Source organism: Hyla sarda, chromosome 4, assembly GCF_029499605.1.
Source record: "Hyla sarda isolate aHylSar1 chromosome 4, aHylSar1.hap1, whole genome shotgun sequence".
In the NCBI taxonomy this organism is placed as follows: Eukaryota; Metazoa; Chordata; class Amphibia; order Anura; family Hylidae; genus Hyla; species Hyla sarda.
In genome coordinates, this window is record NC_079192.1 from 19,065,726 (window position 1) to 19,091,249 (window position 25,524).

Genomic DNA, 25,524 nt, shown 5'->3' on the forward strand with positions numbered 1-25,524 from the left:
AACTACAACTCCCAGCAAGGGTTACTCCGCCCCTAGACATCTTATCCCCTATCCAAAGAATAGGGGATAAGATGTCTGATTGCAGGAGTCCCGCAGGTGGGACCACGCCCAACGGGCGGCGGGGATCGTGACGGGGATCGTGATGTCATGGCCACACCCCTTGTGATATCATGCCATGTACCCTCTATGCAAGTCTGTGGGAGGGGGCGTGGTGGCAGCAGTTGAGCTCCAAATGCATGGAGCACTGTGTAACAAAGCCTCTGCACGACTTGGAATCTCCATCATACTTGGAAGGCAAAGGCAGATGCAGCTGGGAGCCAGGAGAGACTGCAGGAGCTGGAGGAGGGAGTGGGCCAGAATGTGGTACCTGCTGCTGTTGCAAGGCCTGTGGACCTGGCACAGTAGCGTAGTCGGGACGTAGCAGGAGTTCAGTAGGCAGGCGGCAAAGGAGCAAGGTCAAGACACAAGAGCAGGAGATCTGGTACACGGAAAGGCAATACAAAGGAACGCTTTCACTTGGGCACAAGGCAACACAAAGATCCGGCAGAGAACTGAGGAGGGTGGAGGAATTTAAAAACAAGCCCCAGGTGATTACACTAATGAGCATACTGGCCCTTTAAATCTTAAAGCTCCGGCGCGCGCGCATGCCCTAAGGGACGGGGACACGTGCACCGGAGCAGAGAGGTGGAGGTGGGAGAAACACCCGGAGACTGACGGACTGGGGCTCGCATGCGGGTGTGTCCCGCGATGCGAGTCCCAGCCCCGTCGGCAGCAGAAGGGGACCAGGCGATCACGGCCAGCGTGTGAGGCTGGAGCGCATAGTGTAACAGTACTTCTATTAAAAAATCTTATTCCTTCCAGCACTTATTAGCTGCTAAATACTACAGAGGAAATTATTTTCTTTTCAGAACAGAGATCTCTCTGCTGACATCATGAGCACAGTGCTCTCTGCTGACACCTTTGTCCATTTTAGGAACTGTCCAGAGTAGGAGAAAATCCCCATAGCAAACATATGCTGCTCTGGACAGTTCATAAAATGGACAGATATGTCAGCATAGAGCACTGTGCTCGTGATTCAGCAGAGAGCTCTGTGTTCCAAAAAGAAAGGTCAACCATGACTAAAGGACTCTCAGACTGGGAAGATTCTCTAGTCTGATTAAACCACTTTTTGGCCTAAATTCTAAGCGTCATGTCTGGAGGAAACCAGGCCCTTCCCATCACCTGCCCAATACCATCCCTACAGTGATCATGGTGGGGGCAGCATCATGTCTGGAGGAAACCAGGCACTGCCCATCACCTGCCCAATACCATCCCTACAGTGATCATGGTGGGGGCAGCATCATGTCTGGAGGAAACCAGGCACTGCCCATCACCTGCCCAATACCATCCCTACAGTGATCATGGTGGGGGCAGCATCATGTCTGGAGGAAACCAGGCACTGCCCATCACCTGCCCAATACCTTCCCTACAGTGATCATGGTGGGGGCAGCATCATGTCTGGGGGAAACCAGGCACTGCCCATCACCTGCCCAATACCATCCCTACAGTGATCATGGTGGGGGCAGCATCATGTCTGGGGGAAACCAGGCACTGCCCATCACCTGCCCAATACCATCCCTACAGTCATCATGGTGGGGGCAGCATCATGTCTGAAGGAAACCAGGCACTGCCCATCACCTGCCCCTACAGTGATCATGGTGGGGGCAGCATCATGTCTGGAGGAAACCAGGCACTGCCCATCACCTGCCCCTACAGTGATCATGGTGGAGGCAGCATCATCTCTGGAGGAAACCAGGCACTGCCCATCACCTGCCCAATACCATCCCTACAGTGATCATGGTGGGGGCAGCATCATGTCTGGAGGAAAAAAACAGGAAAAAAACTGACAAAACCGTACAAAACGGATGCATCGTTTGTCGTACGGTTTTCAAATTGTACTGGATCTGTATTGCAAAAAACGTGGTGTGAACGCAGCCTAATGTCAATTTTATAAAACCCGTTGCCTCAAATACTAGATATGCACAACAATAACAGACAAGGACTCTCAAAGTTCATTTTTTAGATTCTTTATTATTATTATTATTATTATTATTAAGCAAGCGTGAGCAATGGCTTCTCTGCCTTCCGGTCACACCGTACATTAGTCATCTTCTGGTTTACGTTCCTCAGCCTTGGACTTCTATACTATCCTGGCAGATGGAAACGATTGTTATAACAGTGCACAAAATTAAGTTATTGCTTCCAGCGCCAAGTCTATGTATATATATAAAATGTCAAAAAAACAAGAAGCCGTACAACACAACACCCTCTCATGTGGTCTGATTTCAGAGCCATGATGAACCCATAATGCATCTCATGACCTTTAACCGAAGACGTCCTGAATTAGGCAGCATGTGACTTTTGGCCAAAGATGGAATGATTTTCCGGTAAATGTTACAGTTTTCGGACCGGCGCTCACGTTCCAACACAAGAAAATAAATTAGGTAACACGTCAAATGGCTTCAACCCTTATGGCATCACAGATGCTCACGGTCAGTCATACGGCAGAATATCATGAGTGAATCTACGTGAGTTTTGGTGAACCCAAATTTAAAAGGGTACTCCGCTGCTCAGCGTTTGGAACAAAATGTTCCGAACAATTAGAGCCGATGCCGGGAGCTCGTGATGACATAGCACCCCTCGTGACGTCACACCCCGCCCCCTCAATGCAAGTCTATGGGAGGGGGCGTGACAGCTGTCACGCACCCTCCCATAGACTTGCATTGAGGGGGCGTGACATAATGAGGGGTGGGGCTATAACATCACAGGCTTCCGGAATATTTTGTTCCAAACGCTGAGCAGTGGAGTCCCCTTTAATGAAATTGCCATATAAGGTGCTATCCAGGAATAGAAAAACAGCCAATTTCGTTCAAAAAATCGCTCCAGGTTGGGTGTGGTTCTGTAGTTCAGTTCCACTGAAGTTAATGGAGCCAAGTTGTAATACCACACACAACCTGGGGACAGACATGGCACTGTTTTTGAAAGAAGTCAGCTCTGTTTTTCTATTCCTGGATAACCCCTTTAATAGTCATTTCCAAAATGATTGGTTCCCCAGAGAAGTCGGTAGTAAGACAGTCAAGAGTGTAAAGTGTCTGCCATGTAAAATTGCCTTTGACATATCACAGAGACAGGTCAAAAGTTCTCATTGGGTCTTGGTGCTGAGACCCCCACTGATCAGAAGGGTGAGCGGGAAGAAGCACATGGCGGCGCACTTCACTCCCTGGCTCTTAGCCATCTTTGTCCTTCGGCCCCATTATAAGCCTGTGGGGCCATGCAGAGAAGCTGGACAATGAGTCGGGGAGTGAAGTGCACCACCAGGTGCTTCTCCCACTCGTTCTAATGATCAGTCTATGCACTGAGACCCTAAACGATTCAAACTTTTGACCTATCTGCGACTGATACATTTTGAGACATCTCCAGGGAATCTAAACACTTGGACTGTCATTGGATTTTGATCTGGAATTGACAATTAAAAAACCTGATATTTCCGGAGGCTTTACCCAGAAAGGGGGATTCTAGCAATGGGAAGTCCACTAGTAGAATTTCCTGTAAAAGAGCTCTCTATTGCTTTTCATATAACCTCGTTAAAATCCCCGGGATCCCCTGTATAAATTAGCCTAAGGCCCCTCCGGGGAGCATTTATTGCTTTGAAAGAACTGACACATTTTTGTACTACAGAGTCATCTGAAAAAAAGAAAATAATTGGTAAATACCTACTCCCCCCCATGATCACAGATGATTTACAGAGGTCCCAGCGGGACCTGAGTACAAAGAGATCTAATCTACCTTAAAAAGGTACACCGGTGGAAAACATTATTTTTTTTTTTTTTATCAACTGGTGCCTGAAAGTTAAAGATATTTGTAAATTACTTCTATTAAAAAATCTTAATCCTTCCAGTACTTATTAGCTGCTGAATACTACAGAGGAAATTCTTTTCTTATTGGAACACAGTGCTCTCTGCTGACACCTCTGTCCATTTTAGGAACTGTCCAGAGCAGCATATATTTTTATGGGAATTTTCTCCTACTCTGGACAGTTCCTAAAATGGACAAAGGTGTCAGCAGAGAGCTCTGTGCTCATCATGTCAGCAGAGAGATCTGTGTTCCAAAAAGAAAAGAATTTCCTCTGTAGTATCCAGCAGCTAATAATTACTGGAAGGATTAAGATTTTTTAATAGAAGTAATTTACAAATATGTTTAACTTTCTTGCACCAGTTTCATATGTACAGTATTCTGCACAGATTTGATGCTGCAGATTCCAATGTAAACTAAATGACTGAATACAGCTTCAAATCCTGTAAGTGTGAATAGACACTAAAGGGGTATTCCGGCCAAATACCTCTTATTCTATCGAAAGGATAGGGGATAAGATGTCTGATCATGGGGGGCCCATCGTTGGGACCCCCCAGAGATCTCCATGCATTCTATGCAAGGCTGCGTCTCCAGTCTCGGAAACCTCTTTGTTTACGGGACTGGAGACGTAACATCACGCAACGCCCCCTCATTACGTCAAATCACGCCCCCCCCCCCCCATAGACATGAATGGAGGGGTGTGGCGTGACGTCACGTCTCCAGTCGCGGACACAAAGAAAGTCGCGGACACAAAGAGGTTTCTGAGACTGGAGACGCAGCATTTCATAGAATGCGGGTGCTGCATGGAGCCCCCCACAATCAGACATCTTATCCCCTTATCCTTTGGATCGGGGAGAAGATGTATTTGGCCAGAATACCCCTTTAATGTGTAAGCCAAGCTATGGTCTCCCGCCAGTTCTGCCATGATAGGCGAGGAGAGATGCATCTCACTGGGCAATAGAGTTTCGGAGACAACCATACAACACCCAGCAAGTTCTGTGGATGAGTCCTGTTCATTGGAAAAAGGGCTTGTGACCGAACCCTGTGCTGAATGGGTGTAATGCCCATACACTTTAAAAGGGTCGTCCAACACTAGAAAAACCTTTTCAAGGGCTCATTCTGCCCAGTCTTGTTTTAATCGTGCCCGATCCCTGCGCTTAGCCTCCCAACACACAGTAATGCCAGTCACTCACTGCCTGGATGATGACCTGCTTTAAAAGGGTAACTATCCTAAAAGTGCAATTCTGTGGCCCGAGACTAGTGTCGAAACACACATGATCAGACGGACTGCCTGACATCACATCCCGGATAGTCCCATAGACATGAACGGGACTTCAGGAATGGGTTTCACTGCAATGGGATTGCACTTTGAGTTTCACCATATCCTGCCCCTGGTCAGCATGATAGTAGCCCTTTAACCATTGATGGCTCAGCTGGCATTTCCGAGTATTGAGATGTGAACCAGAAAGTGGGGACTTGGGCATCATCGATGAGGCGGCATCATAATAGTAATAAAATTCTAGTACTGGACGACAATTTCTAAAGCCATCTTGTATTTCAAATAGTATATTACGTCTCTCTACGGTATTCCCTTAAATTTTACATTTGGTTATCTCTGCTGCCATCTTGTGTTTCAAGTAGTGTATTCGAAATATGCTAGATTTGTTGTGCAGCTTAAAAGAGTTTCTCCGCTCCCCAGCGTCCAGAACTCAATGTTCCAAATGCTGGGTGCGGGCTTCCGTGTTCATGCCCGCCCCCTCGTGATGTCCCGCCCTGCCCCGTGATGTCACGTTCCGCCCCCTCAATACAAATCTATGGGAGGGAGCATGACAGCTGTTGCGCCCCCTTCCCATAGACTTTCATTGAGGGGGTGGCACGTGACGTTATTGGGTGTTGCGTGATGTCACGAGGGGGCGGGCGTGAACACGGAAGCCCACACCTAGCGTTCGGAACATTGAGTTCCGAACGCTGGGGAGCGCAGTAACCCTTTAAAGGGGTATTCCAGGTTTATACATCCTATCCCCTATCCAAAGCATGGGGGATACGATGTATTATTGCAGGGGTCCCGCCGCTGGGGACCATCGCGATCTCGGTGCAGCCCCCGGCATTCTGTGCCGGGCACTGCCTCCGAGACAAGACGTGATGTTACGGTCATGCCCCCTCGTGACGTCACACCACGCCCCCTCCATTCATGTCTAAGGGAGGGGGCGTGACTACCGTCACGCCCCCTCCTATAGACATGAATGGAGGGGGCGTGGCGTGACTGTGACGTCACGTCCCCATCTCGGAAGCAGCGCCCATCAACTCACAAAAGCCCTATAATACCGCCAGAATACAAAAAATTACAAACTGATATATAGACCCGATTTCATATCGGAGATTCTCTTTGTGCACGTCACGTTATAGACATACTTCAGACTACATCAGATCCATCACCTCATTTTGGTTTTATCTGCTTTTTTTTCTGCTTTCATTTCATGCCAGCGTCTACAGCATGCAAATGTGAATCGGTCTACCGGAGCAGCACTCTACTAGTGTTAAAACAGAGATGGACCCTGCCGGAGTGCTTGGGGAGGAGGGCTGGGAGGGGTCATTGTTCTTCAGCATCGGTTACACTTTTTGTCTTCATGTGCAGTGGTCTTTTATTCATGTACGGAGCTGATTGTCTCGTGCTGCAATGCTTAGCTGTGGGAGCATGCCCCAAGCACGCAGGGGAATGGAACGGGATGAATCATGCGCAGTGATAATGTCGCAACTGAGACACGATCGTGTATAACCATCAGTATTGTGGATATGATTTACAGCTACTGACATGGTAAAAATAGATTGTGCTTTATGTTAAGGGGAAGTGTTTTCCCTTCTGTCCAGCGTAGGAAGAGTGGACAGGGTATTGCATAATTGGACATGGTGGGATTGTATGTGCGATGAAAACAGAAGATTATGAGTCTCCTCCCCCTGCAGGGTGATATATATATAGAAGGGGCTATGAGTCTCCTCCTCCTGCAGGGTGATATATATATAGAAGGAGCTATGAGTCTCCTCCTCCTGCAGGGTGATATATATATAGAAGGAGCTATGAGTCTCCTCCTCCTGCAGGGTGATACATATAGGAGCTATGAGTCTCCTCCCCCTGCAGGGTGATATATATATATAGAAGGGGCTATGAGTCTCCTCCTCTTGCAGGGTGATATATATAGAAGGATATATGAGTCTCCTCCTCCTGCAGGGTGATGTATATAGAAGGAGCTATGAGTCTCCTCCTCCTGCAGGGTGATATATATAGAAGGAGCTATGAGTCTCCTCCTCCTGCAGGGTGATATATATATATAGAAGGGGCTATGAGTCTCCTCCTCCTGCAGGGTGATATATATAGAAGGAGCTATGAGTCTCCTCCTCCTGCAGGGTGATATATATAGAAGGGGCTATGGGTCTCCTCCTCCTGCAGAGTGATACATATAGAAGGGGCTATGAGTCCCCTCCTCCTGCAGGGTGATATATATAGAAGGAGCTATGAGTCTCCTCCTCCTGCAGGGTGATATATATAGAAGGAGCTATGAGTCTCCTCCTCCTGCAGGGTGATATATATAGAAGGAGCTATGAGTCTCCTCCTCCTGGAGGGTGATATATATATATAGAAGGAGCTATGAGTCTCCTCCTCCTGCAGGGTGATATATATATATATAGAAGGATATATGAGTCTCCTCCTCCTGCAGGGTGATACATATGGGAGGAGCTATGAGTCTCCTCCCCCTGCAGGGTGATACATATGGGAGGAGCTATGAGTCTTCCCTTTTTGTACAGATATTAAGAAGGCATGAACCTACCCCTCCCTGGGCAGGGTAACATAGATGAAAGCTATGATTTTGCTCCTCCTTCTATAAGGTGATAGAAGGAAACTATAAGCTTTTCCCCTGTCCTGCATCTTATCACAGAAAGAAGCAATGAGTCTATGAATCTGCCCCTGTCCATGGTAACATTGAAGCGGGGAGCCAGCACCTCCCTGAGCAGGGTGATACAGATGGGGCTATACGTTTTATCTTTCCCCTGCTGTTTGAAACAAAGGAAAGCTAGAAGTCCTTTACATAGGAAATCAAGAAATATGAGCGCCAAGAGTCTGTTCCTTCTTGAGTGGTTCCATGCTTGTGTTCTTCCCCCATTGTATAAGTGAAGTCATTAAATCTCTGACCCTCCCCTTGCAGGGTGACATGAAATAATGCATGTATTGACCCCAAAGTACTAAGCAGGCAGCTGGTTTTCCTCCCATTATTGCTGGCTAAATGTTCTCCTCCCGCTCTCTCAGCACTGCCAGAGTGGGGGACCATGCACCAGGCGAGCGTAATTTCGTATGTCTCATGTCCTCGATCCTTGAAGACACTCGAAGGGTTCCAGAATGTGGAGATGATGTCCTCACGCGCGAGAATCTTTCTTTATGTTGGGTTTGTTGCCAAGTATCTGGTCTATCTCCGCTATGATCTGGGGTGTTATCTGTGAGAGAATCTGGAAGTGGAAAAATAATAAAATAAAATAAAGGCAAAGAAGTCTATCAGTTATCTAAAGAAATCCGAGAACCTCCGGCATTGTAGATCGTAAAGAATTGTACTTTTTACCAAGACTTTTTGCTATAGTTTTATGGATGCCTTAGCAATGTGTGGCATTATCCAGACAGTACTTGCTATTTAAAGGGGTATTCCGGCTTTATACATCTTATCCCATATCCAAAGGATAGAGGATAAGATGTATGATCGCAGGGGTCCCGCTATTGGGATCCCCTGCAATCTCACTGCAGCCCCCGGCATTCTGTGACGGGCGTTGCCTCCAAAAAGACTCTAAACCCCAGGGCAAAAAAAAAACCCTATTGCTTACCCCTAAAAATGAACTTTTATTCGATACAAGTAAAAGGTCCCAAAACTGAAAAATGTTAAAACTGATACCAGGTGTACCTAGTGCTTATAGTATCAAAATAAAGAGAATAGTATCCACCATTTCTCCAGAAAGGTAGCCCTGCAGTGGCTAATCATATGAAAGGTAACACACTGGTATCGCTTAAAAGCAAAACACTATTGCCGCCTCTACATGTTTCGCTGCCTCCGCGGCTTTTTCAAGAGGCAGTGGTGGCAATTGCCTCCAAGACGGGGATGTGACATCATGGCTATGCCCCCTAGTGATGTCATGCCATGCCCCCTCCATTCATGGCTATGGGAGGGGGCATGACGGCCGTCACACCCCCTCCCATAGACATGAATGGAGGGGGCGTGGTGTTGCTGTTACGTCACATCCCCGTCTCGGAGGCAGCGCCCGACACAGAATTCCGGGGCTGCACTGAGATTGCAAGGGGCCCCAATGACGGGACCCCTGCGATCATACATCTTATCCCCTATCCTTTGGATAGGGAAATACCCCTTTAGGGTACGTTCACACGAGCGGATCCGCAGCGTAATTTATGCTGCAGATCCGCCGCTGAAGGACCCCTACAGGGTGCCTTTACATGTGCCTGCTGGGAGCGGCAATAGGCCGCTACGAGCAGCCACTGCTGCGATGTGTGAGTTGCCGCTCATGCGCGGTGTACTCGCACACATTGCAGCCGCTCCCCCTGCTCCCTGAGCTAGGCTGAGAGCGGCCGCGATGTGCGAGTATACTGCACATGCGCACAGCGACTCGCACATCACAGTGTGTCTGCTTGTAGCGGCGCACTGCCGCTCGGAGCAGGCACCTGTAAAGGCAGCATACAGTGGTCCTTCAGTGGCGGATGCGCAGCGTAATACGCGCTGAGGATCCGCTCATGTGAACGTACCCTTAACAGTGCTAAGAAAATAATGTGTTAGGTTCCCTTAATGCCTTTAAGACAGGATGTTTTACAGGGAAAAAAATGACATGGGAAAACTATTACAGAAGCCCTCTCGAGATTGGGAAAGTATACCAAAGGAGGGTAGTGAATTGCCATAAGACATGGGACTGGCAGCATAAAATATCAAAGTGGAACCAAGAGTAGAAGACGCTCAGTGACTACCATGAAAACTCTAGGAAACCAAAGCAGTTGATTTGCTTATTTTCTTTTTTAATCACGACACCAACAAATCACCCAAACGGCCCTGATTCAAAAGTTTGCATACCCTTGAATGTTTAACCTTGTTGCAAGACATATATACGGTGACACACAGAGGTTTAAACGGCATTTAAAGGTTCATTTCCCGCACCTGTTCCTTTTTAAAGTGCAATAAATGTCTGTTTATAAATAATCAATGAGTATGTTAGCCCTCATGTGAATGCACTTAGAAGACGAGATACTGAGCCATGAGGAGCAAATAAGAACTGTCAAAACACCTGCATAACAAGGTAAAGGAACTTTATAAAGATAGAAAGGGCTATACAGTCAGTACTGTTCAATCATTTATGGAAAATGTATAATTAGTCAATGAGTATGTTAGCCCTCATGTGAATGCACTTAGAAGACGAGATACTGAGCCATGAGGAGCAAAAAAGAACTGTCAAAACACCTGCATAACAAGGTAAAGGAACTATATAAAAGATAGAAAAAGCTATACAGTCAGTACTGTTCAATCATTTATGGAAAAATTGTGGATACCAAGCCGAGGTAAGATAGGCCAAGAAAGATTCAATCCACAACTGCCGGAAGAATTGTTTGGGATACAAAGAAAAAGCCACAGGTAACCTCAGGAGAAATACAGACTTAGGCTAAGTTTCCACTTGGTTTTTTTATGGCAGTTTTTGGAAAACTGCCACTGCAGTTTTTGAGCCAAAGCTAGAAGTGTACTCAAAAGGAATAGGACATATAAAGGAAGGACTTACACTCCTCCTCAGAAAAATGGAAAAGTCCAGCTCACCTGCTAACATCCGTGCTCAGATCTACACCCAGACTCCGTGTGTCCGACAATGAAAGAAGAAGAAATGATCCAGCACTAGGAAAAACAGCAGCTTTATTTTCAAATCCTCTTTAAAACAGCATGGAGCTAATACACATTCACAGCGTCTGAAAGATCTTGAAACGTTTCGAGTGCATGCGCTCGAAACGCGTCAAGATCTTTCAGATGCTGTGAATGTGTATTAGCTCCATGCTGTTTTAAAGAGGATTTGAAAATAAAGCTGCTGTTTTTCCAAGTGCTGGATCATTTCTTCTTCTTTCTTACACTTTCCCTCCCTTATGGATCCACTTCTGACTTTGGCTCAAAAACTGCCAGAAAAAAAAAAACAAGTGGAAACTTAGCCTAAGAAAAAGAAGATGACAATACTTCAACAAAAATCAGCTGCATGGTCGAGTTGAAAGCCTTTACTGTGCTAATGCCACAAAAAAGCCCATGTACAATATGCCCCAAGGCACCTTGACATGCCTCACAGCATCTGGCACAATATAATTTGGAGTGACAAGACCTAAATAGAATAAAATAAGAATAAACTGGTGCACTGGATATGACACTGGTTCTGCTTTCTCCCAAAAGGCTCACAGATATTCTAAAAAGACATCAATACATTTTATTGACACTAGTAAAAACAATAAAAGAGTACATACAGTGTCAGTGACGCGTTTCGCAGGTTGAAACGACATGTAAATCTGAGGAAGGGGGATTCAACCCCGAAACACATCATTATTCGTTAATACCATAGATCTCAGCTTATCCAAGTTTATTGTGGCTCATCCACTTAGCCTTAGTCAAGTTAGGGAGGTTTTTATGGTCAGTGAGGATAGGCTCTGTAGTACCCGCAGGCAGATGCTGCCATTCCATAAAAGACAGTATAACCACTAGGAGTTCTGAGAATAATTGAAGATCCTGAGAAACCTTTGAATGGAGGAAAGAACCTACAGGCCATGACCATTCTAGTTCTGCCGTTAGTTTCTCAGGGTCTATCTTGAAGCCAGTTTCGGAAAAAATGACATACCTCAGCAGGGTAACATGTTTACGGTGACACTTACATTTCTTTTCTTTTTTTTTTCAAATCTCATGTTAATTGAGTTTAATTATTTTTTTTTTCAACGTGAAAACAGAAACATGATAGTAGGACATATGAGCGTACATCGTAGCATATTAAGAACAGAATAATGCCAGGAGTATTCAAGTGGCACGCCGGCCAAATAATTATTACAAACTTAGAAGCAAAGGAGTACTCCAAGCACTAAACGTATGTAGAGATACACCAAAAAAGATCAATCTCAAATGACACTTACATTTCTTGAGTTTGCAAAAGAGGTTATTTTCTCGCAACCTTTGTAAGGCACAAATGACTTCCACATGGTGGCTTTCCATGGAATGGAAATGTATTAGAATGTCATCTAAGCACATCACAACACACAGTTGCGACATGTCCCATATGACGTCATTTATGAATTCTTGAATACAAGGTGTTCCTAAGGCTCGCTCTAGGTGTTGCAGTTTTTCACTTGTTGCCCTCCTATACCAAATTGTACTCCTTTGCAGAGCAAGTTGACTAAAGGAGATACCCAGGATTAAAATATATTCCAATCCCCTTATTGGAGGGTAACCCCTCCGGGAAAAAATACCCCAAACTAAAGACCCACCTAAAATAAAACTTTTATTTTTGCCTTTTTAAATTTTTTTATTTATAACACACAAAGGGATTAAAATTATCAGGTAGTGTGGTGAGACACTTTCGATTTCAGCCCACTAGGTGGTGCTGTTATGTAAGTCTCAGCCTGTCCTTTTGAGAAAGCTAGTTATTCTAGTGAAACGTCAAGGCAGGGTATGTGGTTTTAAACAGGAGTGTGGGACGAGACACTGAGACATAGCTTCAAGAAAAAGTTATATACATACATTGAGGAAAAGGAAGCACAGAAAATGCGGAGGTTCTGTCTCCCAAACGCTACTGTTTAGATGAAGTCGAGATGCCAATAGATACACAGGATTCTTTTATTTATTCTTGTATAAAAGGTACAATTGGACAACGCGTTTCGGCGTGTTATCACGCCTTCCTCAGGTCCCCTTCCCTCCCTTCCCTCTTCTTTCCATTAAGAAGTATCCTACCTACTATGCCAGAGAGCTCCCCATATCTCTTATAAAAACTTTTTTGTTTAGTTTTTCTCCCTTTCTATACATACATTGAACCACTGATGTTAATTGGTATCACAGGCTGAGACTTACATAACAGCACCACCTAGTGGGCTGAAATCGAAAGTGTCTCACCACACTACCTGATAATTTTAATCCCTTAGTGTGTTATAAATAAATAAAAATTAAAAAGGCAAAAATAAAAGTTATATTTCAGGTGAGTCTTTAGTTTGGGGTATTTTTTCCCGGATGGGTTACCCTCCAATAAGGGGATTGGAATACAAGTTAATGTTCCCGAGACCTACTGGGACATCCCCCCCCCCCCTAACCGCGATCTCCATACTGGGCCCTGGCTCTCAAGCCAGAGAGCGCGTGTTGACGAAGCAGCGGCCGAGACGCCCCCTCAATACAGCGCTATGGCAGAGCTGGAGATTGCTGAAGGCAGTGCTCCGGCTCTTCCATAGAGATGTATTGTGGGGGCGTGTCAGCCGCCATTTCGTGCGGTGGTTTACACGCCTCCTTCCCGCGGGCTTCCGGGGCCTTAGGATAGGGGATACGTTTTTCAATCCTGGCTATCTCCTATAAACACCTTAGAATTTTTTGGACAGTCAAAAGGCTCAGTAATAAGAGGGATAGGATAGTTCTTAACAGTAAATATGTTCATAAGAAGAAAGGAAAAGCCGGCAAGTCACCAATGTCCATCTTTAAGCTTTTATTCCAGCATAACTACTCACATATACAATGGGGGAGAGGGGAAAGGAAGCAGGGGGTGCAAAGGCAACAAGCTCCATTTAGCACTTAGCAAGTGCTTCCTCTGGCCCATGGGGTTTCTCTTTAAAGAGTAGCTGTGGACGCAAATACACAACCTAAGATCGGTTTACTACAGGAAAATGGTGCCAAATGAATGAGCAGCCTCTGGTTGCACTCCCTAAAGGAAGGCTTCTTGCTCAGTTTTTAAATCAATAAGTATACACAAAGATACCAGCTCTTCCAGTCTATCTGGGATGTCTCAAGCAGAAATCTTGTCCTTGACATTATCTGATAGCCCTTTAGAGAATGCTGCTGTCAGCATTGGGCAGGGATTGAGTGCAGCCCTGGGCTCGCCACTCCCTCTATCCCTGCCTACTTGCGTACCCGCCCTAGGCAGTGGGTCCACAACCACGGTGCCGGTCCCTTCCTATATAAGTGATGGAACTCAGTTGTCAAAACAATAAACTACAAAAAACTGACAAATGATTGGGAACAGCTGGAGGCACACAAACTAATAGAAAATAACCTAAACACGCACAACACTAATTCGTAGTCGACAAGCCGAGTCCAAGCCAAGGGGGGGACAAAGTACAATAACAGAGTTTCAAAGGGAAGTCAAAAGCCGAGCCAAGAGTCACAAAAAAAAAAACAGAATAAACATTAAGAGTAGAGGTTGCTTGGTCAGTTACTAGAACTATCACAGGCAAGGAGTGATTAGAAAAGACCTCCTTATATATGCCTGTGGAAGTACCAGGAAAACTCAAATTGGCCGCAACAAAACCACAACCAAGCAAATAAGCGTTGTCCCAGCAACCAAGGAAAACAAAAACTCTAGGGCAGATTAACCCTACGGGTTCTGACAGGCAGATTACACCTACGGGTTCTTACAGCTGCCACAAGAGCCTCATTGTTCAAATACACCTCTGCTGCCAGGGTCCAAAACTGTGTACCATATTTGTACCCTGTTGAATGGACATAAGCTGTTTGTCAGCAGAGAATGCCCAAGTGGGTACATGGAATACCCTTTTAAATGAGGCAACAAGTCAGTATACTTATTAAAGTTCCGCACAATAGGTCTCTGTCTCGGACAAGGGAAGAACCCTGGCCAGTATGGTTATAAAGAAACAACTTTGGGACCATACCCATGTAAATCCACACCTGGTTATTGCACCCACTGTCCTGATTTGGGTTTTCCCCATAGTGCTGGTGAAACATAGCAAACCCAGTAATATGTACGGGAAAGGAGACTAATCCGGCACTGGGTGCAGGAATCACACAGTGTAGAGAAATGTACGAACCAACTTGTATGACTACTGATACAGTGGTGCTCAGCATGTGAAAGCGTAGGCAACCAAGAACATAGAATACGTAGACAGCGGCACTATTTGTGGTGTCACAGCATAGCAGGTACAGGCAGGTCAAGCGATGCGGAAGCAGGGACAGCCAGAACAGGCCGTTTTGTGCGTATTATGCACTTCCTCAAGCCTCCGGCCTCCGGTTTGAGGAAGTGCGTCATACGCACGAAACGGCCTGTTCCAGCTGTCCCCGCTTCTGCATCACTTGACCTGCCTGTACCTGCTATTCTGTGCGGCGACAGCCAGAACAGGCCGTTTTGTGCGTGTGACGCACTTCCTCAAGCCGGAGGCAACCAGGAACATAGAATACGTAGACAGCTGCACTATTTGAGGTGTCACAGCATAGCAGGTACAGGCAGGTTAAGCGATATGGAAGCGGGGGCATCCGGAACAGCCCGTTTTGTGCGTATGACGCACTTCCTCAAGCCGGAGGTTTGAGGAAGTGCATCATACAACGAAACAGCCTGTTCCAGCTACCCTCGCTTCCGCATCGCTTGACCTGCCTTTACCTGCTATTCTGTGGGGGGACAGCCGGAACAGGCCATTTCGTGCATATGACGCACTTCCTCAAGCCAGAGGCAACCAGGAACATAGCTCAAATAGTGCCGCTGTCTACGTATTCTATGTTCCTGGTTGCCTCCGGCTTGAGGAAGTGCGTCATACGCACAAAATGGGCTGTTCTGGCTGCCCCCGCTTCCGCATCGGTTGACCTGCCTGTACCTGCTATGCTGTGACAGCTCAAATAGTGCCGCTGTCTACGTATTCTGTCACAGCATAGCAGGTACAGGCAGGTCAACCGATGCGGAAGCGGGGGCAGCCAGAACAGCCCATTTTGTGCGTATGACGCACTTCCTCAAGCCGGAGGCAACCAGGAACATAGAATATGTAGACAGCGGCACTATTTTAGCTGTCACAGCATAGCAGGTACAGGCAGGTCAAGCGATGCGGAAGCGGGGGCAGCAGGAACAGCCCGTTTCGTGCGTATGACGCACTTCCTCAAGCCGGAGGTTTGAGGAAGTGCATCATACGCACGAAACAGCCTGTCCCCGCACAGCATCGCTTGACTTGCCTGTACCTGCTATGCTGTGCGGGGACAGTCAGAACTGGCCGTTTCGTGCATATGATGCACTTCCTCAAGCCTCTGGCTTGAGGAAATGCATCATACGCACGAAACGGCCTGTTCTGGCTGCTCTCGATTCTGCATCGCTTGACCTGCTATGCTGTGACACCGTGAATAAAGCAGTTCTCTGAATGGTGAGTGCTGTTGTCTACGTATTCTATGTTCAGTAATATATTCGGCAGTAGAGGGCTCAGATTAAACAGCTGGGCCGAGCTATAGTTCGTTACGATGAAGGAGCCAAATGGGCCATTTGGAAAATGCAAACTGGTCTGCCTGGTCCAATCTAGCGAAAACGTCTGGTTCAGGGGGGTTGCTTGGACCCTCTGGATTCATGGCCCTTTTGTGATAAAAAAAAAAAAAGCCAGAGTCAAGACCCTAAAGCGGGTAGTCAGGTAGTCAGATGAGCTGTAGTCTGCAGTGTGCATTCCGGGAAACAGGATCCAGGAGGGTAGTCAGAGGACAGTCAGGTTATACTCAGGAACAAAGGTGTGCACTTGGTATCCAGAACAAATACAAGGGCAAGTTAAAAGTAACACTAGCTGCTTTAAAGGGGTACTCCGCTGCTCAGCATTTGGAACAAACTGTTCCGAACGCTGGAGACGGCGCCGGGAGCTTGTGACGTCATAGCCACGCCCCCTCAATGCAAGTCTATGGGAGGAGGCGTTTGTTCCAAACGCTGAGCAGCGGAGTACCCCTTTAAATAGCCAGAAGGGGTTCACTGATAGCAAACAGGTGAATTACCCTGGGACTGAGCAGAGCAAGCAATCCCTTAAAGGGGTACTCCTCTGGATTTTTTTTTTCTTTAAATCAACTGGTGCCAGAAAGTTAAACAGATTTGTAAATGACTTATTTTTAAAAATCTTAATTCTTCCAGGACTTATCAGCTGCTGTATTCTTCACAGGAAATTCTTTTCTTTTTGAACTTCCTTTCTGTCTGACCACAGTGCTCTCTGCTGACACCTCTGTCCATTTTGGGAACTGTCGAGAGTAGGAGCAAATCCCCATAGCAAACCTATCCTACTCTGGCAAAGACAAAACGGATGTCCGGCTCCCAGTTCAAGATAAAATTCAGACTTTAATGAAAAATCCTTAAAAGCAAACAGGTGAAAAAATATAGTAAAAACAATGATAGGTAAAAGCACAAACAAAACGCCAATAAGTCTTACTCAAGACCCAACAGTAATGTGCTATGAGTAAGTAATGTGCTATGAGTAAGACTTGTTGGACTTGTTGGATCCCGGGGAAGAAGACGTCGGGGACACCACGGGGACGCGGCGACAGCGATGGAGCGACATCCAGGGCAGCGGTGACGAGTCCGGAGCAGCGGGGACACGTGAGTATTACCTCCTATCCAGTGGTCTTCAACCTGCGGACCTCCAGATGTTGCAAAACTACAACTCCCAGCACTGTGGTCAGACAGAAAGGAAGTTCAAAAAGAAAAGAACTTCCTGTGAAGAATACAGAAGCTGATAAGTCCTGGAAGAATTAAGATTTTTAAAATCTGGAGGTCCGCAGGTTGAAGATCACTGTTGGGCGCAGAATTTTTTTTTTCTAGATTTTGCACCTTTAAAATAGGGTGCGTTTTATATGCCGGTGCGTCCTATAGGGCGAAAAATACAGTAAATCCCATAAGATATTAAAAAATAAATAAAATGTGCATTTTGCCTGGTCACTCATGTTACCAATTCTCTAAGGGTATGCAAACTTTTGAGCACAACTATATTATTATTATTAATATTTTTAATTGCCTTGTAAATTGTGATAATAAGTTATATAAACCCAAAGTCTCAAAATATAATCTGTCCTGGCATCATAAATATTATACATAGATCTTTTGGTAGATCCCCTTTAATTTCAAAGGGGTTATGTCACAAACACAAGTTATCTGATTGTGGGGGGTCCGACTGCTGGAATTGTGGGGGTCCGACTGCTTGAATTGTGGGGGTCCGACTGCTGGAATTGTGGGGGTCCGACTGCTGGAATTGTGGGGGTCCGACTGCTGGAATTGTGGGGGTCCGACTGCTGGAATGCTGTACTCGTCTATCTTCGGCATTTCCTATAGAGAGGGAATGGAGTGATGGTGCTCATGTGTGACCACCACTCTGTTGTCCGGGGGGACTCTGTTACCCATTTCGGAGATTGCGGGCAGTCTGACTGCTGGGATAGTTATCTTCTATCCTGAGGATAGGGGATAGCTTGTACTTGTGGGCAAACCCCATTAAAGCCAAACAATTGCAGTTTTTATCATCCAATAAATATAGAATCTTACCTGGATGGACCCCAAATTCTCAATAAGCTGATCACAATTGGAGACACCCAGAAGTACAGAACTTACTCCTTCGCTACGCAGACACCATGCTGGAAGAAGAACACATTTCGTCACAATTAAGAGAATACATTTTTAAGAAAGAGAGACTAAGAATGCCCTTAAAGGGGTTCTCCGATGCTTACACATCTTATCCCCTATGCAAAGGATAGGGGATAAGATGCCTGTTCGCGGGGGTCCCGCCGCTGGGGATGCCCATGATCATGTATGCCCCGTTTGTAATCAGTCCCCGGAGCGTGACAGCTATCACGCCCCCTCCCTTAGGCTTGCATTGAGGGGCGGAGCGTAACGTCACACGGGGGTGGAGGCGTGACGTCACACGCCGCTGACCCTGCGGTCGCCCGTAATCAGACCCGGAGCAAACACGCTCCGGGGACTGATTACAAACGGGGTGCCTCGTGCAAGATCACGGGGGTCCCCAGCGGTGGGACCCCCGCGATCAGGCATCTTATCCCCTATCCCAGGGGTCGGCAATCCGCGGCTCCGGAGCCGCATGTGGCTCTTTTACACCTTTGCCGCGGCTCCGGTGTGAGGTGAAAAAGGGAGGGGCAAGTTTTCCGAAGCTACAGCGGGGAGGATCGAGGGCAGAGCCATGGGTTTGATTTTTTCACCGCACGTCTGCAGATAATTAAGCCACGCCCCCTCACGGAGGATGGAGAGCGCGAGAGCGCAGCTCTGCATAATACAAGGAGACAGTGGGAGAGTGGGGACGGACACAGCTCCTCCCTCCCCCCGCTCTGTATACACAGGACCTCATTCATCACGGGGAGGTTTCATGTTTGCAAGGGGGAAACACAGGCGGGTGAGGGGAGAGGAGACATACTGCACTGCAGGGGCTGGGAAAGATTTCACAGGCTGGGGATGCCCCACTCATGATGTCACAGCCACGCCCCCTCAGGATGGGGATGTAAAGACTGCAGGGGAATAAATATCATACTGGGAATGATGGGGGGACGGGGACTGCTGAATGACACATGCTGGGAGTTGTAGTCTCTCTTATGTGTGTGTATGCCAGGGAAACACTGGTGTATGGACTACAACTCCCAGGAGACTACAGAGATGCAATATAGGTGTTGGTGAACTACAACACCCAGGAGACTACTGATACAATATAGGTGTTGGTGAACTACAATTCCCAGGAGACTACTAAGATACAATAGAGGTGTTGGTGACTACAACTCCCAGGAGACTACTAAGATACAATAGAGGTGTTGGTGAACTACAACTCCCAGGAGACTACTAAGATACAATAGAGGTGTTGGTGACTACAACTCCCAGGAGACTACTAAGATACAATATAGGTGTTGGTGACTACAACTCCCAGGAGACTACTAAGATACAATAGAGGTGTTGGTGAACTACAACTCCCAGGAGACTACAGAGATACAATATAGGTGTTGGTGACTACAACTCCCAGGAGACTACTAAGATACAATAGAGGTGTTGGTGACTACAACTCCCAGGAGACTACTAAGATACAATAGAGGTGTTGGGGACTACAACTCCCGGGAGACTACAGAGATACAATATAGGTGTTGGTGACTACAACTCCCAGGAGACTACTAAGATACAATAGAGGTGTTGGTGACTACAACTCCCAGGAGACTACTAAGATACAATAGAGGTGTTGGTGACTACAACTCCCAGGAGACTACAGAGATACAATAGAGGTGTTGGTGACTACAACTCCCAGGAGACTACTAAGATACAATAGAGGAGTTGGTGAACTACAACTCCCAGGAGACTACAGAGGCAGCATGCTGGTGTTATACCACAGACTGAAGACTCCTGAATGACACATGCTGGGAGTTGTAGTCCCTTTTGTGTGTGTATGCCAGTGTATCCCAATAGGGCATCAGAGGGGAGGGGGTTTTGTAGCTCCCAGTTTTTTTTTTTTTTCTTCGGAAACGGGTCCAAGTGGCTCTTTTGGTCTTAAAGGTTGCAGACCCCTGCACTATCCTTTGGATACGGGATAAGATGTGTAAGCACCGGAGAACCACTTTAAAGGGGTTCTCCACCTCTAGACTTTTGATATTTGATCGCAGGGGGTCCTGCCTCTGGGGACCCCAGTGATCCCCTTGTTGTACCCAGCGTTCGTTTAGAGCATCGAGTGCAGTGCCGAAGGCTCATGATGTCACGGCCCACTCATGGTGTCACAGCCACGCCCCCTCAATGTAAGCCTATGGGAGGGGGCGTGACGAGCGGGGCATGACTGTGACATCACGAGCCTCAGCATCGCCAGTCATCCGTCACAGAACAAAGTTCGCTCCGAGCACCGGATGTCTGGGGTGCCACAGCCGAGATTGCGGGGGTTCCCAGCGGCGGGACTCCGAGATCAGACATCTTATCTAAAGGATAGGGGATCCAAAGGATAGGGGATAAAATGTCTAGGGGTGGAGTACCCCTTTAAGTCGTCTGCTATTGGTATTCTCATGTAATTTTTATATCTAATAATAGCCTAATTTCTATTTATAATGCTGTCCCAGGAAATATAAACTAGCTATGAGCCGGCGGAACTACAAGATTAAAGGGGTACTCCGCTGCTCAGCGTTTGGAACAAACTGTTCCGAACACTGGAGCCGATGCCGGGAGCTCGTGACATCATAGCCCCGCCCCCTCATGATGTCACACCCCACCCCCTCAATGCAAGTCTATGGGAGGGGGTGTGACAGACTGTCACGCCCCCTCCCGTAGACTCGCATTAAGGGGGTGGGGCATGAAGTCATGAGGGGGCGGGGCTATGACGTTACGAGCTCCCGGCTCCAGCGTTCCGGACAGTTTGTTCCAAACGCTGAGCGGCAGAGTACCCCTTTAACTCTGTATAAAACAAAGGTGTGTGAGGTCTTACCTATAGCAAGTTGGGTGACTGTACAGTGGAGGCGCTCGGCAATAGGAAGCAGATCTTTCACCTTTATGTGCTGCTTCTTTCCTTCGTCACTCACAGCTTTTTCTTTCAGCCAATGATAGCCCTGCAAAAAGATGGAGAAGCATTAAAGGGGTACTCCGGTGGAAAATATATATATATATATATATATTTTTTTTTTTTTATCAACTGGTGCCAGAAAGTTAAACAGATTTGTAAATTACTTCTATTAAAAAATCTTAATCCTTCCGGTACTTATCAGCTGCTGTATGTTCCACAGGAAGTTCTTTTCTTTTTCAATTTCCTTTCTATCTGACCACAGTGCTCTCCGCTGACACCTCTGTCTGTGTCAGGAACTGTCCAGAGTAGGAGCAAATCCCCATAGCAAACCTATCCTGCTCTGGACAGTTCCTGACATGGACAGAGGTGTCAGCAGAGAGCACTGTGGTCAGACTAGAAAGGAACTACATAATCGGAAGACAGATTATGGGTTGAGGGCCCACATACATGTAACAAGAGTTACAAGTAAACCTACCGCAAGATGCTTTATCTTTTCTCTTGCATTATTTATTAGGGGATACCTGAATAGATTATGTGGGGCATTAAGGTACTATTATTTGAGAGAAATCCCTATGAGAGGTCCACAGGGACCATATACTCAGTAGTGGGATTCTTAGTGCAAAAATTATTTAAAGGGGTACTCCTCTGCTCAGCATTTGGAAGAAACTGTTACGAATGCTGGAGCCGGTGCCGAGAGCTTGTGACATCTTAGCCCCGCCCCTCATGACTTCACACCCGCCCCCTCATGACGTCACGACTCGCCCCCTCAATGCAAGTCTATGGGAGGGGGCGTGACGGCCGTCACGCCCCCTCCCATTGACTTGCATTGAGGGGACGGGGCGTGACGTCATGAGGGGGCGTGGCTATGACATCACGAGCTCCCGTCTCCAGCGTTCGGAACAGTTTGATCCAAACGCTGTGCAGCGGAGTACCCCTTTAAAGAACTGGATCCGGTCCACTGATTTTTTTTTACTTTCCCAATGAAGAGATATCTGGAGAGATCCAATGTCTAGAAACAAACAGCTCTGTGATCTTTTATATCCTTAAAGGGGTACTCCGCCCCTAGACATCTTATCCCCTATACAAAGGATAGGGGATAAGATGTCTGATCGAGGGGGACCCCCGTGATCTCAGCTGCGGCTCCCCAGACATCCGGTGCATGGGGCCACGCCTCGTTCCCGATGTCACGGCCAAGCCCGCTCAATGCAAGTCTATGGGAGGGGCGTGATGTCCGCCACACCCCCTCCCATAGACTTGCGTTGAGGGGGCGTGGCTGTGATGTCACGAGTGGGGCGTGGCCGTGATGTCACGAGCCTCCGGCGATGCACCCGATGCACTAAATGAATGCCGGGTGCAGCAGGGAAATCCGTGGGGTCCCCAGCAGTGGGACCCTCGGGATAAGATGTCTAGGGGCGGAGTACTCCTTTACAGAAATAAATCCAACAGCGCAACCTCAGGACAGGTCGGGGATGTCATTGTACAGATTTGACTTATATAGAAACATCATGAAATAGTAAGAGGATGGGACCACCTGGTCATTCTTCCTGACATCTTCAGCAGGTATCCGGATTAGCAGGGCCATACAATGGGATCATATCTGGTGTCTCGTATTACCTAGAAACTACACTGCCCAAAATATAAAGGGAACACTTACACACCACAATGTAACTCCAAGTCACTGACACTTGTGTGACATCACACTGTCCACTCAGGAAGAACACTGACAATCAATTTCACATAATGTTGGGCAAATGGAACAGACAACAGGTGGAAATTATAGCCAATTAGCAAGACACCCCCAATAAAGGAGTGGTTCTGCAGGTGGTGACCACAGACCACTTCTAGGTTCCTATGCTTCCTGGCTGATGTTTTGGTCACTTTTGAATGCTGGCGGTGCTTTCACTCTAGTGGTAGAATGAGACAGAGTCTACAACCCACACAAGTGGCTCAGGTAGTGCAGCTCATCCAGGATGGCACATCAATGTGAGCTGTGGCAAGAAGGTTTGCTGTGTCTGTCAGCGTAGTGTTCAGAGCATGGAGGCGCTACCAGGAGACAGGCCAGTACATTAGGAGACGTGGAGGAGGCCGTAGGAGGGCAACAACCCAGCAGCAGGACCGCTACCTCCGCCTTTGTGCAAGGAGGAGCAGGAGGAGCACTGCCAGAGCCCTGCAAAATGACCTACAGCAGGTCACAAATGTGCATGTGTCCACTCGAATGGTCAGAAACAGACCCCATGAGGGTGGTATGAGGGCCCGACGTCCACAGCTGGGGGTAGTGCTTACAGACCAACACTGTGCAGGACTTTTGGCATTTGCCAGAGAATACTAAGATTGGCAAATTCACCACTGGCGCCCTGTGCTCTTCACAGAAGAAAGCAGGTTCACACTGAGCACATGTGACAGACCTGACAGAGTTTGGAGACGCCGTGGAGAACGTTCTGCTGCCTGCAACATCCTCCAGCATGACCGGTTTGGCGGTGGGTCAGTATTGGTGTGGAGTGGCATTTCTTTGGGGGGGCCACACAGCCCTCCATGTGCTTGCCAGAGGTAGCCTGACTGCCATTAGGTACCGAGATGATATCCTCAGACCCCTTGTGAGACCATATGCACCACAGACTGTCCAGGAGTTGGCGGATGCTTTAGTCCAGGTCTGGGAGGACATCCCTCAGGAGACCATCCGCCACCTCATCAGGATCATGCCCAGGCATTGTAGGGAGGTCATACGGGCACGTGGAGGCCACACACACTACTGAGCTTCATTGTGACTTGTTTTAAGGACATTACATAAAGTTGGATCAGCCTGTAGTGTAGTTTTCCACTGTGATTTTGAGTGACTCCATATCCAGACCTCCAGGGGTTGATACATTTGATTTCCATTGATAATTTTTGTGTGATTTTGTTGTCAGCACATTCAACTATGTAAAGAGGAAAATATTTCATACGATTAGTTCATTCATTCAGATCTAGGATGTGTTATCTTAGTGTTCCCTTTATCTTTTTGAGCAGTGTATTTTATATCTGTTCTCTTGGATTCTAACACACCCGGACGTCCTGTATGGATAAGTAAGTATAGAGCCAATCCTGTACGGCAAAAAGGTCTACCTATGTCCTACGGTTTCACCTAAGATACAATCATAAGCGGACAAGGAACAATTTTTTACCAACTTAGGGAGGAAAAAACAAAGAACCTTCATAAGATATGTAAAGTGTATTAACAGATATATCACAACATTTTTCCTCCTTAAAGGGGTACTCCGGTGAAAAACTATTTTTTTATTTTTATTTTTTAAATGAACTGGTGCCAAAAAGTTAAACAGATTTGTAAATTACTTCTATTAAAAAATCTTAATCCTTCCTGTACTTATTAGCTGCTGAATACTACAGTGGAAATTATTTTCCGTTTGAAACACAGAGCTCTCTGCTGACATCATGAGCACAGTGCTCTCTGCTGACACCTCTGTCCATTTTAGGAACTGTCTAGAGTAAAAGAAAATCCCCATAGCAAACATATGCTGTTCTGGACAGTTTATAAAATGGACAGAGAGGTCAGCAGAGAGCACTGTGCTCATGATGTCAGCAGAGAGCTCTGTGTTTCAAACGGAAAATAATTTCCACTGTAGTATTCAGCAGCTAATAAGTACAGGAAGGATTAAGATTTTTTAATAGAAGTAATTCACAAATCTGTTTAACTTTCTGGCAACAGTTGATTTAAAGGGGTATTCCAGGAAAAAAAAAACGTATATATATATATATATATATATATATATATATATATATATATATAAAAATCAACAGGCTCCAGAAAGTTAAACATATTTGTAAATTACTTCTATAAAAAAATCTTAATCCTTTCAATAATTATCAGCTGCTAAAGTTGAGTTGTTGTTTTCTGTCCAGCAACAGTGCTCTCTGCTGACATCTCTGCTTGTCTCGGGAACTGCACAGAGTAGAAGAGGTTTGCTATGGGGATTTGCTTCTAAACTGGGCGTTTCCCGAGACAGGTGTGATCAGAGAGGACTTAGACAGAAAAGAACAACCTTAACTTCAGAAGCTCATAAGTACTGAAAGGATTAATATTTTTTTAATAGAAGTCATTTACAAATCTGTTTACATTTCTGGAGCCAGTTGATATATTAAAAAAA

The 25,524-nt window shown here is 46.5% G+C and overlaps 1 protein-coding gene across 1 annotated transcript in view; it reads right to left on the reverse strand.

The window, feature by feature from the left end:
- Positions 1 to 2,050: 2,050 nt before the first annotated feature.
- Positions 2,051 to 25,524, reverse strand: part of KCNAB3 (potassium voltage-gated channel subfamily A regulatory beta subunit 3) — a 142,860-nt gene continuing 119,386 nt past the window's right edge. The window contains exons 12-14 of the mRNA XM_056570116.1: positions 21,308 to 21,428; positions 18,403 to 18,491; positions 2,051 to 8,388 (exon numbers count right to left, since the gene is read on the reverse strand). Of these exons, the coding sequence (XP_056426091.1) occupies positions 8,299 to 8,388; positions 18,403 to 18,491; positions 21,308 to 21,428 (300 nt within the window). The 3' untranslated portion in view covers positions 2,051 to 8,298. The remainder of the gene's footprint in view (positions 8,389 to 18,402; positions 18,492 to 21,307; positions 21,429 to 25,524) is intronic.